We start from the raw sequence: 19396 nt of genomic DNA, 5'->3' as shown, positions 1-19396 counted from the left end.
TTACAAGACGCTCCGAGCTTAGAGACGATCTCTGTGTTACATTAAATAAAAAACATGTAATTCTCAGAAAGTATGGTAATAATGAATTTCTCGCAACAGCCAGTTTGACTAAAACACTTAAATCTTTCTGTTACGTTCTTTAGATTAATATAAAATTTAAAATCTCTATTTTTTTTATTCCAGACAACACAAATGTGCTACAATGCAGACAGCGAGAGAGTCAAGTCGACAAAAGCGAAGCATCAAAAGACGCAACTCTAGAAAGAAATCATTATCACCGTCAGATTTAAAATGCACACGTGGGGACCTGAAGTCAGACAGCAAATCGAACGTCAACCGATCATTATCCGAAGCGTCAGTAAAGAGACATAGACGAAGTAACATTCAGAGGACTTTAACCCATCCGTTGTCGTACATGGATGAGATAGACAATGTTAATATTGAAGCGTTCAGTAGAAGTAAGGTGGAGGTCCCACCGGAGAGTGATGAATCGAATTTACCTCCGACTAGTAGTGATAGGGATACGGAGGATGATGTGAGAGTGATGGATATAAAAAGAGCGGTGCCTCAAAGGCCGCGGTGGGACTCCGGAAGTGAGATGGATTCACTTATATCCATCGCAGTGAGGAAAGCCTCGGCACGGCGACGTCGAACGCCCGCAAACCCTGGTAAGTCTTAAACACTTTATTTGTTTTAAAAAAATATTTTACCGCTATTTTATATGGCGACTATTTAACATTGTCACTGTTAGATAAAAATCAAAATACATGACCCAAGTCTTACCTTATAAGACGTAGCGCTAACGTGACAATATTAGCAATAAAGTTCGAGTACACAATGAGATCATTCAACTGTAATAGAAAAAAACAAATACAAATTGCAGTAGTCATAATAATATGTAATAGATTAGCTAAATAAAAAGTTTTATATCAACATTCGAATGAAAAAAAATGAAAAAATCTTTATTGTTATACACAAGAAATTCAAATTCAATGTTGCCTTGACTCCTTAACTAGGAAGACCTGTACTTAAGGAGAAAAGGACTTCCCATATATATAAATTTAATAATTGTTTGTGTAGAAAAACAACTAATTTATGAATTAATAATTATAGTGTGTGTGTGTGTGTAGGTGTGTGTGCGTTTGTTTGCGTGTGTGTGTGTGTGTGTGTGGGTGTGTGTGTGTGTGTATAATTATAAGTGCATATGGATGTGATGACTTAGTTATTACGTTGAAATAAATTTTCACATGTGTTATAATCTAACTCCATCAGCCATTCCTTTGTAATTTTTCTTAAATTATACGCTTTCAGGTTTTTTATATTGGACTTTTTATCTAAAATATTATATAAGTAGGGTGCAAGGAATTTAAAATGTTTTGTGGCAAATGTACTTTTAACAGTAGGTAAATTAAATCTATGAATTCTCTTACTATTTGTAGTTGTATTACTATCTTTATTTTTATGAAGGGCCTTGACGCATTCAAATATGAAAGTTTTACGAATACTCAAAATATTATGTTTGTTATAAAGTTCGTCGGTGGGATGTTTGAAAGGCAACCTAAACATCACTTTTAAGAGAGCACGTTGGGCACGTTCTGCTTCTAAGATACAAGTTTTGGAAGCACCACCCCAAGAACATATGCAGTAGTTAATTAAACACTCACAGAGAGCTTTGTATGTTTTAGTTAGTAGGACATAATCAGCAACCGCTCGTAGTTTTCTAAATATGAAAATAAGTTTTCTGATCCGCTTAGCCACTGTATTTACATGGTGTTTCCAGTTGAGATTTTCATCAAGCGTGACACCAAGATACTTGAATGTATTCGTGCGTTCAATTATTGAGCATATACAATTCTGCCTATGTGATGGCTGCCTGTTACAAGGGGCTTCGTGTATTGTTATAGAAAAATTATTTGGCGGTTTAGATCGCGATGTTTTATAAAACGAGACGTATTTAGTTTTGGTGATGTTGAGAGTGAGTAAGTTATTTTCTAGCCACCTTGTAACAGTAGCCAGGCCCTTTTCTGCAGCATCTTTTAGTGTTTCCCATGAATTTTCGTGGAACAGAATGACGGTGTCATCTGCAAACATTAGTAAGTCTGCTTTTTGAAGGCTCATTTTACATAAATCATTTATATAAATTAGGAACAGAGTAGGCCCAAGCGTACTGCCTTGCGGGATACCATAAGAAGCACTAGCGAAGTCACTGGTCACAGATCCAACTCTTACTTTCTGTTTTCTGTTTGTCAGATAGTCACTGAACCATGACAAGACTGTTCCTCTTATTCCATAGTTTTCTAACTTTGTTAGGAGGACCTTCACAGAAACAGTGTCAAAAGCTTTCTGTAGGTCAAGAAAGACTCCTATACATTTTTCTCCATTTTCTAAATGGTCTGTAATTTTCCGAGTAATTTGGAGTACGGCATCATTCGTTGATCGACTTGTCCTAAACCCAAATTGATTATTTGCTAGGAAGTTGTGTTTCTCCATGTACGATATAAGTCTTCTATTTACAACCTTCTCGATTATTTTTGATAGTGTACACAGTAAAGAAATTGGCCGATAATTGGACGGACTTAGCTTATCCCCTGATTTATGAATTGGGACTATCATTGATTCTTTAAATGTTTCTGGGAATTGACCGGTTTGAATATATATATTAGTAATCGATTCGAATTTCGCTAGTATTCAATTATCGATTCGAGTTGGAAATCGAACATGAATATTCAATTCGGAACAATTCTAAACACAAATTATTCGTCCAGCCCTATTTACGAAAATAAAAGAATAACCATGATTAAACGGAAGTAGGTTCTGCGTACTGATCCAATTAATATTTGTAATATACGAGTGTTTATGATTCGAGTATGTGCGAGGTAATATTTTGAAATTGTTGTGTTCACTTGCTACTTGAAGGTTACAGAATATAAAAATACATTCTATATAACAAATTTACGAAGTCTTTTTAATAAAATGCATAAAATTTAATTTAATGTAGTATTACGAAATATTTTGTATATACAACATTATAATTGGCACATCTATCTGTTTGGATGATGGTGAATATATCTAAAAGTATCTTACAGATTTTATTAATGCCGAAAAAAGTTATTCATAGTAGATTCTTTGACATTTACATAGTTTACGCAGTTAATCTTACTAATATAATAAATGCGAATCCCAAAGGTCTCTCCAAACCGACTCAACGATGTCATTTGGCATGGATGTACAACATACTCTTAAAGAACACATAGGCTACTCATTATGTTTTGTTTATTCCTTGCAGACAGATTCACTAGCGACAGCAAATATTAAATTAACTAGGAGTATTGGAAGAAGTAACGGTATTGACTAAAGTAATGTAACAGCAGACATAAGCACTTCAAAAATGGCATCGTACGTTCTTGTCTGACATTATCACTTCCGCGTAATGTTAGCAAACAGTACCGCACATGGCCCCGCGATAGCTGCACTCGTGTAAACAGACATTGCGTTCAAACATTAACCAGCTACAGTCTTCGTTCCTCATATGTGATCATAGCTGTTCACTTTGAAACATTTTAATTCTTAAGACTTTACTCAGTGGCTCTATGCCCATTAGTGTAATAATTACTACGCTATATCACGATAAAAATCCTATACTTAAAACCCATCATGTTAGGATCTTGTAGCAATCTATAATACGACACTAATACGTAAACCACATTAATGCGCAAAATATTGAGACACGACAAAAAGATATGAATCTAAAATTAATGTCAAATGACCTTTTCTTAATGCATTTTAGTTAGAACGGCTATACCTAGTAGGTAATCAACTTATTACGATTTATTTAGTTATCTTTTTTTAATTGCTTCAAATTAGGTCATTCCCGTGTAAAAAACTATTAGCAGATTACAATTTAATAGAATCATTCAGAAATCGTAAAAAAATTAATTCTCTTTCTATTAATGAATTAAGTTAAATATTTATTTATTAAAAAAAATGCTATGAAAACATTAAACTGCGGCTTATCTTAGTGGAAATAGGATCTAAGATCGAGTCGGAAATGCCAGTAGATGTATAAGTATGTACCGATTCAAAGAACTCGCCGCAGTGTCAGGGCTTTACCGTTAACCTCACTGTTACCTCATAAACCGGAAACCGCACCATAGTGTCACAGTTTTTATTTATTTAGATAAGAAGTTTGACTTTGAATTACTTTATTGTAAAGGCATAAGGAGAAACTTGTTATTAAAATTAAGAAGTACCTTAAAATTTAAATCATGCTTTTTTATTAGTTCTAACTTATTATTATTTTAAACATATTTTATTTTTTTAATATATATATAATCTTATATCTTAATTATAATCCTCTTTTAATAATCCGTAGCGCCATCTGTCATATGAACTAAGTAACATGACTTTAATACAGACGCTTGTGTTTTGTTGAGTTGCGGTTCTCCGCATATAGAGGGCGTAAATCTTGTTATAATTACCTTTATTAATTGTATTTTTAATCAGTACCTAAAACATAATTAATATCTTTACTAAAGGCCCGTAAATATTTTGACACGAGATTAAATTACTATATACACCAATTTAACTAAATGTATTTTAAAGGTATCTTCAACGTGTTTTATTTCACTTCCACAGCATTAGTAATATTAAACCCCAATGGTATATTAAATTTTGTTCGAAGTCCATTATTATATACTCTAAGTATATAGGAATATTAAAAAAATAGATTAAATATTATACTTTAATATTTAGACCAAAGTAATAAGATTATATATAAAGATATAAGCTGCTTTAACAATTAGCACTGCTTACTTTACTTGTACTACAAAATAAGACCTGTTAAACGCCTTTTAAATGCCAATCCATTTATACACAATCAATCAAATGTATACCTTATGTTCATTGCATAGATTTCAGTTTTAAATAACATGGTTTATATGTCGTTACCCACGGGTATATCACAGAGGAAGTCACATCCTGTGCAACCACGCGTGGCTTGAAAATAACGAGTGGCTGTAACACAAGGTTTATAAACTGTGGGGGCAAATAAACGGAATCGCTATGATCGTATATATACGTAAAATGATCAACGCCTTTGGACCATGGCAGTAAAACAATTGCAAATTCTCATTATTATTTACACATAGATAGAACCGTGGATTTCTGAGACCAAAATCTCAGTATAAAAAATGTTATCATCATCCCTGTCATTATCTTCGTCAAAACAAAGATAACAATATATACCAAATAAAAAACTACCACAATATTAAATAAAGCAATCTTATTATTAAGTTAATTTGTATTAGACATTTATTTTTTGTTTCTCATTAACATCCGATGCAAAAAACGTATTCATTGGACCGGACTGAATGGTGGTGATATCGCGATCACTCGTTGATGTCTTTTTCTCTTGAAATGTAATGACGCACGACTCTCGATTCTTTGTAATTAAGGTGCATTATGAGAAATATTAATATGAATGTGATTAATTTAGGTATTCACAATAATTAGACAAGATTATACATACCGTGCATTCTCACTACCAAAATAAAAAATTAAATTTAGATAAAACGCAATTGGCAACGCATCTGTAATTTTAGACGTCTATGGCCAGTGGCCGCTTCGCCATTTCGGCTTATTCATTTGTCACCTTATGTTATCAATATAAGGTGAACTGTTATGTACATGTGTTATATATGTACTAATACAATTTGAACAATTGTGTAGGTATAAAAGTATACTACGTCTAAATAATACAAATGTACCAAGTCGTAATTATTTTTTTATTAACTTTTGTAATGGCTGTTGTAAAAAGTTAATTATTTTTTGCTCATGATAATTTAATATTTTCATAATGCTATAAGGATACTTCTCATAGTTTTTGTGGAGGAAATAAAGATAATGTGCTCAACCTTCGGTATCTGTACAATTTGGAAGATTTTTTTGAATATTACATAAATAACAAGTATTTTTCTCTTTAATTAACTAACAAATTGATTAATGTTTTTATATTAACTTGTTTCCTAGCTATTTTAAATATAAGATTTACTTTTATGTATAATACTAATTATGTACTTTACATAACGATTAACAATCGTACAAATACCGTTAAAACAAACAGCAGATTTACAGTCAACATCAAAGGTGTCAGACCCATATAAAACTACAATAAGTAACATAACGAAATGTGTACGAAACGAAACGTTTTCGGAATAAACCACGAGGTTTACTCCGAATTTTTTCATCAGATAACAGTTCAAGTGGAACCGAACAGTTGTCAAGCAGGTACTTGGCTAAATGTTGCACAGTTAAGTGTGTGTAGGCGACCCTCCTACACTAACAACAGACCCCTAACCATTCGTAACCGAAGCTTAGTGTTATATGTACAAAACTCAGTGTGGTGTTTGGTCTAGTTCGCCTTAGCAAGTTCATTGTTCGGTCAATGTTCAAAATCACAAGTCGTAAACGCCAGGCGCATGATGAACGCTTTTTTGTACCATTGACCCTCGTTTGAGGTAAAGCGTTTTTGTTAAGGCTTCACGAGGCGCTTACGACTTTTTGTCACTGTACATCGATTTGTTGTTGGCGGTAAGACGCGAAGTGAGTCACGTTGTAGTTTCAAGCAGTCAGTATAAAACATATCGATATAATTTTTAGGTTTTATTTATTTTTAGCTATGTATGATTTTTTTAATAGTTAGTAAAATCTTAATTAATGATTTATTGTAAGACTCATTAGCGTTTACAAGTGAATCGATGTTTATTATCAATCAATATAATGTTATTTAAATCATAAAACTATTATATATTTTACGCAAATTTGAAAAATAACAAGAAATATCTTGTCAATCAGTAGCAACAATTTCATTATACGTGCACATTATCTAGGCCTTCGTTTCTCACGTTTTGTAATCGTCAATAAAGTAATATAACACATATTTTAAATGCTCATTAGATTAGAAATACAAATGCTGACGCAGGCATTGAAAATGTCTGCCCGTCGACTATACAGACGTTAATTTTGCTACTTATCGATATTAAGTTTTACCTGAGACTATACTCGAGCTGACAGTTTTAATTTTTTTTAATTCAAGTTAAACCGCTAACAATCTTTGGGTAAAATTTTACCAACAGTCGTCATAATCTTTTAGGTTCGAAAAGAACAAACAAATTGTTTTCGTTCTCTTTCTAATTCTTATAAAATTCGCATTTTGACACATCAAAATTCAGGTTTTTACTAATTAAATGTAAATTTTTCAGTAAGATGGAATTACAGTAAAAATCTCCGATTTTCGTGTTAATAATATGTACAATGTAAGGGTGTTATCGATATGTTAGGACATCACTAGCGGCGTGGCGAGCGCAGCGGCCGGCGTTCCCTGCGCACATCCGCTTGTGCGCTCAAGCCCGCGCCCGCGCTCGCTAGCAGCCCTACCACGCGATTACCAAAAACTTTAAACTATTATAACTTTTTTGTTAAATTTTCAAAACATTATTAAAAGTGTTTTTTTAATACTATTGTGAAATAACTTGTGCGTTGTGCTACAGTGAACGTGCCAGTTCTGTGTCCGTTATACCAATTATTGTTAAACAACATCCATCGCTGTGTTAAAGTTTTAAGTTAGTTTAAGAACTTTCAGCCAATCTTGCCGTTCGATGAAGCCTTTAAAGCAAAAGCCTTTCGATTTTGTATTATTGAAAAAGTAAGTGAAATATCATGTTATCTGATACTCTGGCGTAATCTGTTACTAACTTGCGTAGTGTAACTTAATTCTTTCAGTGTCGAAACTAGGAAACCCTTCGCGTGCATAATCGAATAAAAACATTTCTATACTTTTTAAAAAATTTTGTATTGTTTTTTAGTATCTTCATTAGTTATTATCGATTCGTTTCAAGCATGGTCAAATCTATCTTAGATAAAAATAATCGTTTTTTGAATTATGGACGGATTGAAACTTCTGTGGCCTTTCGGGCTCTCGGAATCAATTCGGTATGGGTTTTAAGATGACGTAAGACCGGGCCTGAGCGGTCCGCTTCGGAGACGGGTTATTCTAGCACGTACGTTGCCGAGGACCTTTAACAATGTAGCGAACTGCTTTGTTCTCGTGGCTTATGCTACAATGTTTCATTTAAAACTAAATCTAGACAGGATTACAGGGCTAAAGAAGTAATATTGTGATTGCTTATTAACTAAGTTATCGTGGGATTTCACTTCCAAAACATTTGTATAAAACATATACAATCTTTTTTTTAAGATATTTTAGGGGTGGTTGTAGTTTTCACAAGTGTCAACTCAAGTCACTAAACTTGCTGACAAGCTTTTTTGAGTGATTTGATACACAATTTTGTACATTATGGTAGACACTCATCGTGGGTTTCTGAGACCAAACATCTACATAAAACGTATCGTCATCCCTGTCAATATCTTTGACAAAATAGAGATAAAAATATATTTTAAACGGAGCTTTTGGTCTCGGAAACCCACCGTAAGAGAATATCAACGGTACACTTTTAATTCATCCCTACAATTGTAAATAGTACAGACAGTAATGTCGTAATTTTTGTTGAAGTCTTTTTGTGCTTTTATACTAACGTTAACGTACTTAAGTAATTAGAAAGAGTATGTATAACTTTAGGATGGAGAAATTATTAAGAAAACTTCTGTATCCTTAAGCCATGATTAAAATGTCTTAATTATCGTTGAGTTGAACATTATACTCGAAATAAAATGTACATATAGTTATTTATAACATATATATCAAGTAATACCGCAATTCTTATAAAAACCAACGACCTGGATATCCAACCCAAATAAAGCGGTTGAGGTTCACGTCAAAAATTTTATGCGAAGTTTTCCGTTATCGATAAAGATTTACATGCAATTATAATTAAAACTTACTGAAAAATAGCTGTTAAGTAATAATAAAGAAACACACAAGACAAAGGGGTAAGCAGTGATTACGAATATCATTCTCAGTATTACGACTTAGGTTAGGTTAATTTAGTATTTATAATCATAAAAGCATACTAACTGTCGACTACATTCGCGTGGTATTAAAAATAGAAACTTAATAAGTAGCCCATGTGTTCTTCCAGACTATGTTCTACGTCTTCCAACAAAAATCCATCCAAACATTTGTATTTATAATATTAGTAATATACTTGCTGAGATTATTGTTTTTTAAAGGGCCTTTTTAACAGATATTTGTAACACTAAGTTTTGTACTAAATCTCGTTGTTTGTACTTTCGTAGCCATATTTGAAAGGTTTACTCGCGCAACCACAATGAAAACCTGTTTAACTAGAGTACAATTTCCTTTACAATACTGGAGAGGATGTATAAATATACAATATTTATAACTTCCTTAGAACATTTTGTATGTAAGAAATAAATTAAATAATATGTAAAAATGTGTTCATAGATTAACTAACGTTTAACAGATAAAGCACGTATTATGATAAAAAATGAGGATCTACACAACTACTTAGATTACGTATATAAAAGAATTTGTTGAAGTAACAATAGTAATAACAGACTAACCGTTGGTTTGTGAGACCAAAAACTCTGTATATAACATATCGTCATCCCTGTCATTATCTTTAACAAAGCCGAGATAACAATATGTTTTAAACGGCGATTTTTGTCTCGGAATCCCACGGTAACTGATTTTCGTTGAGAAATAAAATTCAATTAAATTTACAAACTTATAAAAAAAAAACAAATTATGTAATAGCTACTTTACCTATTAAATAAGATAAATTTGCAATTTATAATTATAATGTGACATCGAATAAGAAAATTTAGTTAAAGGCATTGCTTATGCAACTTCAACAAGACTAGATGTAGGTCTCCAGTATAGATTGTAATTTATCAGCCCACGTCGCTTTATTAGCTTCGTAACTAAGTAAACAGACAGACAAAAATATGGAGCGATTGACCTCGACAGCCTCCTTACATCCCACGTCCAAACAACTTGGCAAGCAAGCCTTGGGTTTGCGCCAACATTGGCCAAACTTACTTTCATTGTCCGATTATGTTTGTATTAGAATAAGGACGTCCGATCATTTCTATACATACTTAAATATCTTTGCCCGTATACGTAATTGGAGGCCATGCTAACGTAATAGCTTATGTTTGCGTAATTGTAACATACTTCTATAGAAAGACAATGGGGCGTTGTTATAATTATTTACGTAGACTTTCATAAACCTAAACTATAAACATAATAGGAATTTTGTGTGTCAACCTATTGTCTAACGAACCTTACCTTGGTGAGATAAATAAAGCTACCGGAATGTCTAAATACCTAGGGTTCATGATATTTTTTTAATAAATACACGTCATAGATTAAAAATATCACGCACAAAGTTGAGTGAAGATAGCATGGTTGCTAGTGTATTTGTGTTTCAATTTTAAGTCACGTAAGACGCTGCGTTCCATTATAAATCTATTGACGTCTTCAATATTTATACATAAGTCAGCAAAGTAACCATGTTACTACTGGACAAACTGATTCTATATTCATAACACGTGGTGAAGCATATTTACTTGTTTGAAAAAGGAATCGCTCCTAAAGTACTACGACAAGCAAATTAATATAATTAGTAAAGCTTAAAAGTCCTAGAACGTCCTACTACTAGGAGTTTAAATTATTCAAACTTTCTGTTTACTTAACGTAACGTTTACTTTATGTCTCACGAAACGGGGGCCCTTCATCCTGATGAAGGGCCCCCGATGGGCTAGATGTAGTCGGTGCCGCCACCGGATGAATATACGTGATTGTTTAGCCGTGTTTATATGTCATTCTAGAAGTTTGATTCATATGAACAAGGATTGAATACTTGGCTCTCTTGGGTTAAGTCATATAATATTAGGTGCGCAACTAAGTTCTCGCTTTTGCTAATATATAGCATAAAATATTTGCTCCAATTCTAAATCCTTTAAAAATCGACAAATAACAGTTGTATTCATTAAATTGGTCATAGACATTATAATAGTGACAGTTCAAAGACAATTCTATCGCCGTTATAAAAAATTTGTTAATAAACACAACTATGACGAAGTAAAAACATCAGATCAGACATGAATGAGGAACGTGAAATAAATAATCAATAATCAATGATGAAGTGACAAAATTTACCCACAAATAGACAAAAAACTATAGAACTGTTATTTAGTACGATAAAAGTATTATCAACATTTTAAAATAATGTTAGCTCTTACCAATAAAACATTGTACCATTTGTATGACGGAACTGGTATACACCTTATAATTTAAGTATTGGTGTTAATAGACGGATCAAAAGCTTTGTAAGGCAGAGGGCTTGAATTTTAGTCTTTTTATCTCAAAGTACGATCCCTTATTTTCGATAGATCTAAACTTATTAAATGTTATGTGTTTTTCTTTATCAAGCCTAATGGTTAGGGTTTCGTATCGTGGTGTCTTTTTAGATTAGGCAACATAAAAGCATAATAAAAAATAATTATTGAACACTTTCTTAAAATATTTTTTTTTCCAACTTTGAAAAGCTGTAATTATTTTTTACACGTTTATTCCCACAAATGATTCGAAGCAGATATCAAAAACCATGTCAAGAATAGAACCTTAAAAATTATTTTGCCCTGCCTTTTAAATAAAATATATAATATACTCCACTTTAAACGTTAGTATGAACAATTGATTTAACATGTGTTTAGTGTTTAACGTTTAATTCGACGAAATTTTTTGTAGTAAAAAATATGTTTTTTTAGTCATACTTACGTAATTTTCTCTAAACTAGTTTAATAGTTTTTTTTAATTAGTTGTTCGTCACACTGGACACCATCGAATTAAGGGTTAATCATTAAGTATGCCGCGACACCTGTCAGTAACATGTGCTCTGAAACATTGTATAAAAAAAGATAACCCTCTTACATTACAGTGTAAAATTATAAGGTTTCATATGTAGCAGTTGTAATTCGAATTAAATTACTTAAAGATGAAAAACATGAGCACAATTATGTACTAGTAAGACAGAATATTCGAATATTTGTCTAAAGTACACAAAATAAACAGAAAAAAGCGACTTAAGAAATTTAAAGAGCTCCTGTCAAAATAATTGTTGCAATTATTAAAGTTAATAATCTCTAGCGGATTAAGATTGCTATTTTAGTTTAATAACTAACACTTAGTTTAGTATTAAATGTTTATTGTTTTGTTTTCTAATAATTTATTCCTGGCTGAATGTAATTTCTTTATTGGTATTGAATTATACCAGAGAGATCTTCGTCGTAGGAAGCGATAGAGAAAATCATTTCGTACATTTATCCGTACCGGAACATCTCTGTAATTGCATTAATTCTTTGAAAGTGGTTAACAAATTGTTCATTGTTGCGAAACAGTGTTGAATATTTAATATAAATTTAATGATATTTTACGAATTATTAATGTTATTGTATTAAGAAGACAAAACTAAAATGTGGGGAAAACTAGCTTTTTTTGTATAAATCTCTGACAGTCAAACAAAATCACTTTTTATAATATTGATAATAATAAAGTTATGTATTTAATTTGTTTTGATTTCTAAAACTATATTTTTAATGCGTTTAGTACATTTTATCGATAGCATTCGTGTGGTGAATCGCTTTCAAGTCACGCCGCGCGGTCACCCATCCGTGGTGCTTTCTACTCATCAGATGCGTCCACTACCATTTTAGCCATGGCATTCCGCGACTCTCGCGCGGAACTACTTGACCAATTACAATAATTAAAACATAACTCACGAATAACATATTAATACTAACACTTTTGTATTTTAACATTTATTTATCGTATTTTATGTGATGTTTTTAAAAGATAAGCGCTATTAACTGTTCATTTTTATTAAGTTATTTTGTAAAACATTGATTAACGTAAAACATGAGTTTGACCAATTCGTACATATCTCGTGCGTACAATCTTGTTGAACAAAGAACTACCATCTTGATACTCAGAACCTGTCGTACATTATGCAACTGAAAACTGTTATAGAATAATAAATTAGTCTTTCGACAATCACATGATGTTATAAAAAACTGTTATTATGTTTACTCTGCCTATAATCAAAATATGTCACAAAGTTTTCGTAAAATCAAGCGCAGTAGTGCAGCGAGTTTAAAATTCATCAACAAATCTCATACATTTGTTTTCAATGACATTAAGAATCTGTTTTCGCAACCATTACGCAAACATTCATAATAGACCCTCAGTTACAATATATTATCATGCTAATTAGATTTTATTGACTTACCGTAAGTGAGTACTACTGAGTTTCCATTGCTGGCAAACTTATTAATTTGTCCATCAGTGAGAACTCGTGGTAAATATGTATGTACTTCGTAATAACAAGTTATGACATACGAACGCCTACTCAAAAAGGAACCATTTGAACATTCTTTAACTTGCAAACATTGCTCAGTTCGAATTCGTAGGCGCTCTTTATTACTTTTAATTTTTAATATTTATTTTATTCAATAAGATTGGCAAATAATTTTATGGGTTCAGTTTAAAGCCTTAATAAAAAATTATTTGAAACTGTAAGTAACTGTTTAAATCTTCTCGATAGAAAGTTATAACATTATATGACATGAAAAGAAAATCACTGGGTTTCTGGATTATTGATTGGTTGGCAAAATTAGTAATTGTGCTTAGATAATATGTTTAGAAAAACATACTTAAATTAACACAAATAAATGACAACACAAGATAGTATTTAATCAATATTGTTTTACAGATTGGGGCGTCCAGAGTGAGGCGGGCGAGGCGAGTGAGCCCGAGGCCGGTCGCATGCGGCCCGAGGACTACCGCCTCGTGTTCCTCAGCTCGGATTCGTCGTGTCGCGAGGACACCGAGGACTCTAGCTCCACCGCCTCCTCAGCCGCGCCCCCCGCGCCTGACGACTGCGATTGGGACTACTTCGAGCCCGGTGCCGCGCCAGTGCCCGTGCCTCCAAGCGCGCCGCCACCGCGGCACGCGGCGCCGGCCTGTCCGCGCACCTGCTCGTGCGGTGCCGAGCCGCGCATAGTGGCCGTTCCTGTGCCTGTGCCGGTGCCCGTGCCCGCTGCGCTGTGGCCGGCCCTGCTTGCTTTCCCCGGCCAGACCCCGCCCGCGCCCCACTGGAGCACTTACCCGGGGTTCCCGCCTCTCGATGCCGCGGCGCTCGCGCGGCTCACCACGGCCGCCGCGGTCGCCGTCACCGCCGCCGCCAGCGCCGCCACCGCTTCCACGCTGCCGCTCGCCAACAAACTCGAGATGACCGTCGAACGCACCGATAAAGCCATACAATCGGAAACGTCACAAGCCCCCGACGCACCAGATAACGCGAACGATAACAACGATAAGCCGGTCGAACGCACAATCGATTGCGAACCGTCAGACGACATTAAGGTGATCGCCGAGGAGGACCGTTTATCTGTGTCACCGGAACCAGAGGAAGCCATGCCGGGCCATCTCGAGGCCGAAAACGCTTTCCCGTCTTCGAACGAGTCCGCCGACTCCAGTGACTCGGAGGGTGGTGTCGCCCGTTTGAGTTACGACTTCAGGAGCGGCGCACCTGAGGAGCCTGCTACGTCCGACGAGGATTCTGACGATTCAGGGGGCGGTGGGGGACAGTTCTCGCGCGTCTTTGTTGTCAATCCCGCTGATTCGTCGTCGGATTTGGAAGACAATGCGGACAGTAGCGGAATTGATTGCGACGATTCTTATGACAAAAAGTCTGATAGTTTAGAAATAATCGGCTTGGAAGGCGTGCAGAATGCAAATAACTTAGAAGCAGACTTAAACGATAATGTACCGCAGGTCAATGAAGCGAGTAATATTGTTTTAGTTGAATCTATAAGTTTTTCCAATGAACATTCCGAGATTCCCTATGGCAATAACAGTGACGAGGAAAGTGGTGACGACGCCAGAAATCGGTCCAATTTTACAAAGTTTTGTAGTGACAATATGCTTCGTAGTGAAACGTGTGAAGAATTCAACAGTTTTAATGCCAGCTCCAGCACTAATATAGATAATTGTGATTACAAGAACTGCGATAATAATCAAAGTAGAAGTACCGTATCGGAAAACTTGGAGTGCGATTCGTTGGATAATAGTTTTAATTCTGACAATAGTATAAAAGTAAAAGTTACGGTGAAATTACAAGACGAAGTATGCGACAACAAAACTTGTGGAATTCAAAGCGAGCCACCTGTCGTTTTGCCGTCCCCTGAGCCCAAACCCGATGAATCAAAATCGGCGGGCGTAGAAAAAATAGACCTGTTCAAAGGAATTGAACGAACTCTCAGTGAACTATTGAAGAAAGAATTATTGGAGGAGCAAGGGGAGGAGAAAACACACGGTGCGCAACCGGCACGCGGCGTCACGGAGGGGAGCGCGGGCGCACCTGTACTCGCACCAGTATGCCGCTCGCGCTCGCCCGGTGCGGACGGGTCCGCGCGCTTCACTAGCCGCGTTATGATAACGCACGACCGAGTCTCCGTAGTCACGTCAGACACGACGCGGCTCATGCGGGACATCACTGTGCACCACACCAACTCCCAAAACGTACTGGAACACGACGCCAGCGCAACAACCTCGCAAAACGATACAAACGAACGAGTTTCTGACGACGAATCTACGCAGCCTTCGGGCGGAGTGACTGTTGTTAGCAACGCGGACACTCTCTCGGCTGTCGTTTGCCTCGAGGAGGGGCTGGCAGACGATGACTCGTGGGTCGAGGACGTCAGCCATGACGAGGACGCTACCACTACCTCAGACAGCGATTCTGGCGACGAAGCCTCACTTCCGACCCGAGGAGAAGACTTTGCCTACTGCAGACGTTCTTTAGACTTCACTTTACACACAATCGTCGAAGAAAGCTGCGAGGAAAGCGAAGCGGAAAATAATACGAAGAAATCTAGACCCATATCGGCCACTGAACTAGAAAAATATTTTTTCTTTGGTCTCGGTGACGGAAGAAACGTTCGCGAAGATGACGACCAGGTTTCGGAAACGTCTAGTGTATGTAGTGAAGGTGGTGAATCGATTGTGGACAGTGAACAACCGAAACGGAGTAACGACAATGACGAACTCGTGTCGTCGCGTTTGGAAAAATACTTCTTATCCGGTTTCATGGGCTTCAATCAAGAGAGACGTGATTCGGACGGGTCCGGCAGTGTTGGTAGTGATAGTGAGGGTAAACAAAGCCCAGAACAGCGGCGAAAAAGGTTAGTGCGCGCTCGCGGTACGCCTCGATCTCATTCTTCTTCTTTGGATAACTTACTAGCGGGCGACGAACCTTCTCAAGATGCGCAGGAAGTGTCGGACGGATCCAGCACGGAAACGGAAGATAGACACGAGTCTCTAGAAAGGTTAGATATGCCAGGGGAATCAAAAAGAAAGAAGCAAAGCAAAAAAACAAGAGGGTCCCCCGCAGATGAAAGGCGACAGTCGATGGAATTTTCAGAAGAAGCCCGCGATGACACAAGGTCTGTTTCGGAGGGCGAGGACGGCAGGTCCACGCCTCGACCCGAATTCCCACCGCTCGGATCTGAATTATCTGAATCTAAAAAACAAACTAGTAGAGATAGTGGTTTCGTGGGTAGCTGCGACGATCTTCTCAGAAACGGCGATTCGAGCGCTGACTTTACCCGATCTCATGAGCCTAAAACAGAGTTGGAAGAAATCGTCGAAGAGATGAGACCTGATTTAGACGAACGTGTCGAACGCCCACCGTCCTCCCGTCCGCCGCCGAGTCCCTTGACGCGTAAAGATAGCTTTAACAATTGGTCATCCGACGAAGAAACCAATCTTATGATGACAAAGATGAGACAGTTCTTTAAACAAATGATAAATTCAGGAAACGTTAGGACGTCTACCCCTGCCTCGACGAATTCGGAAAGCTCGAGACCACCGAAACCACCGCAACTTTTATATTTTGAAACTGAGTTGACTAGATTAATGAAAACGGTGCCCGGTATTCGCGACGAAGAGGTTCGCGAAATAGTTGAATACTTATCGAGTGAAGATACCTGGAGCGATTCCTACGACTCGTCCGACTATGCGGGGTCCGACCTAGAGGGCACGTCGGCTAACAGGTCAGCATTAAGAAAACAAATATCGGACAGCTGTCGGGAAATAATCGACGAGTTCGACCGGGGTAACGACGCTGGTTCGCTGGAGCGTGACGCGGTTGGGGCGTACCAGAAGTTGGCGGCTACATTAGGACGTGCAGGGGAGGGGTCCCCACCCTTATTCGGGAAAGTAATGAGACATATAGGCGGGCGGCTGGTTGCATTGATGCATGAAGTGTCGGGCGGCGCGTCCCCCAGTACGGATGACGACAGTGCGTCAGAACCGGGTGCGTTGGCGAGGAGTCGATCTCACGATATTCTAGAGGCGACAGCGAGCAGAGGAAGCGTGGCTAGCGACTGCGAAAGGTTTTCATGGCGGGGTAGTTTCGAATCTGCCTTGTTGGCCGCTGATTCGCGAGGCACGTTGGGTGGGCCTAGTTGTGAGTCGCGGAGATCACCAGCCGGGGCGGACTTGGCCGCACAGAAGTCACATTCTAGAAGTTGTGGTGCCATTGCGGGTAGCGAGGACAGGCTGTGGCGCGGCAGACGGCGGGCTTCTGCCCCCGACGCTGAGGTGTGTACAATAAATACTTAAATGTTAAATAATATTTATTTTCAATCAAGTTCAGTATTGATTCCTGTATGTACCTATGTATCGTCAAGTAAGTAATGAGCGATGACAGACACATCTCACAATCATAAACAATATATCGTAAAACTACAATAAGCGATAACATCGCAGACAGTACGCATTCAAATAGTGAGTACACTGTAAATGTAATGTGTTACCTAATGTTTATTTCACCTTACAACTTCACACATAAGTGTTTGATCAAAATATTATCAGTCAATGTCATATTTTATGTAATATAAAGTTCAGACACACAATCATGTCTGAATTAAAATTTTGCAACAAATCAACAACATAAGACTGTAAAATAAAATTAGTTCATTGTATTAATTAGGCAAGATTCGTTGGTATAAAATTTCTACCAATTACCATTTTTTTTTTAAATTCTTTAAGGCTATATTTGACACTCTTGACCTTTTTATGTTCATTGCTATCAAACACACTATTATATTTTAGTAAATAAATTTAACTATCCGATTTTCTTAATAACCATATAACTTGTATACAGTCTGAAGAAGAAGAGCGTGCTGGTTCACTGCCGCGATTACCTTCCATCACGGGCACAAACACAGTACTGGCGGGGCCGGTGAAATCAGCGAGGTACCGGGCGCCCGGGTTCCGCAGCGCGACGCGAGCGGCCTCCGCACCCGGCTTGCATTTGCCCAGAAGGCGAAGACCAGCACCTACGCCACACCAACAGACGCCAGCCGCGCCTGCGTCAGCGCCCAGTCTACAGGGTAAGTCACTCTCCATTTTACGTATTCTTTTCTAAAGGTACTAAACTATGAACTCTTGTTAAGCATTACGTCTGTGAAATTTAGAGCTTTGTTCAATAAATTAACGGCCAAAATCTCTTTCTTAAGTTCTATATGTGCTATATTTATTGTAATTGTATCGTCTTTGTCGAATCTTCGGAAATATCAGATAGGGTGCAAGGAGCATCTGAATAGTTTATTAATCATATTTTTATTTTGGTTACTTATCTAGAATATACCACGTGCCATATTCAAGATGGCTGCCGGTCTATATTTTTTAAGCCCTTGAGTTTATCTATTAGGAAATACTGTTCGTTACAAGTTAATTCCACATTGGAAGTTGCGTGAATATTTGAATTTGTAATACAGGTTTTGAATACCATCCAACAAAATGATATGTATTTCAAACATTGAACGAAAAGAGAAGAAATAGTGATATAGAAATAGGATTTAGAATAACTATGTTATTTAGCATTCATAATCGAAGTCCAGTAAACTGTAACTGTTCATTTTAATGCATACTTAATAGTAAGTACTGCTCTTACGACAAGATTAATTTATGTCTTTACTAAAAGCAGGAAGTCTTCTACCGGTAAAATGGTTACAAGATATTTTTTAATTGCAACATTCATCTCATGACTAATCGGTTAATATTACTGCATTTAAATTCAAGAGATAACTGAAAGAAAGATTAATATATTAAACTATCAAGACCTTGTAGTAGCGGAGTGGACACAGTTAAGACAATTTTTAGACAATAATTCAAGGTTAATTGGATTTCCAACTACTAAATAACCAATGATAATTTTACATCCGAATTAGGAATTGATTGTTTTGTTTGCTTTAAAAAAAAATTTAAGTATTCGTTTGTCAGTAACGCAATTATTAATACTTTTTTAAAAGTAGGTAAGCCCAATAAATGTATGAACAATATAATTTT

General features: G+C 36.5%; 1 protein-coding gene across 3 annotated transcripts in view; it reads left to right on the top strand.

Annotated features, from left to right (window-relative positions):
• Nucleotides 1-19396, top strand: part of LOC106115759 (uncharacterized) — a 61026-nt gene that overhangs the window by 17259 nt on the left and 24371 nt on the right. For 2 of the 3 annotated variants that reach the window (XM_013309264.1, XM_013309265.1), the window contains exons 2-4: nucleotides 184-668; nucleotides 13752-17644; nucleotides 18210-18438. In XM_013309264.1, the coding sequence (XP_013164718.1) occupies nucleotides 203-668; nucleotides 13752-17644; nucleotides 18210-18438 (4588 nt within the window). In that variant the 5' untranslated portion in view covers nucleotides 184-202. Of the gene's footprint in view, nucleotides 1-183; nucleotides 669-7402; nucleotides 7703-13751; nucleotides 17645-18209; nucleotides 18439-19396 lie in introns of those variants that run through there. The other variant, XM_013309266.1, reaches the window with a different exon arrangement.

The sequence above is a fragment of the Papilio xuthus genome, unplaced genomic scaffold (genome assembly GCF_000836235.2).
Source record: "Papilio xuthus unplaced genomic scaffold, Pxut_1.1 DF827777.1, whole genome shotgun sequence".
NCBI lineage: Eukaryota > Metazoa > Arthropoda > Insecta > Lepidoptera > Papilionidae > Papilio > Papilio xuthus.
Note: the sequence above shows the minus strand (reverse complement) of the source record. Positions and strands in the feature narration are given on the sequence as shown.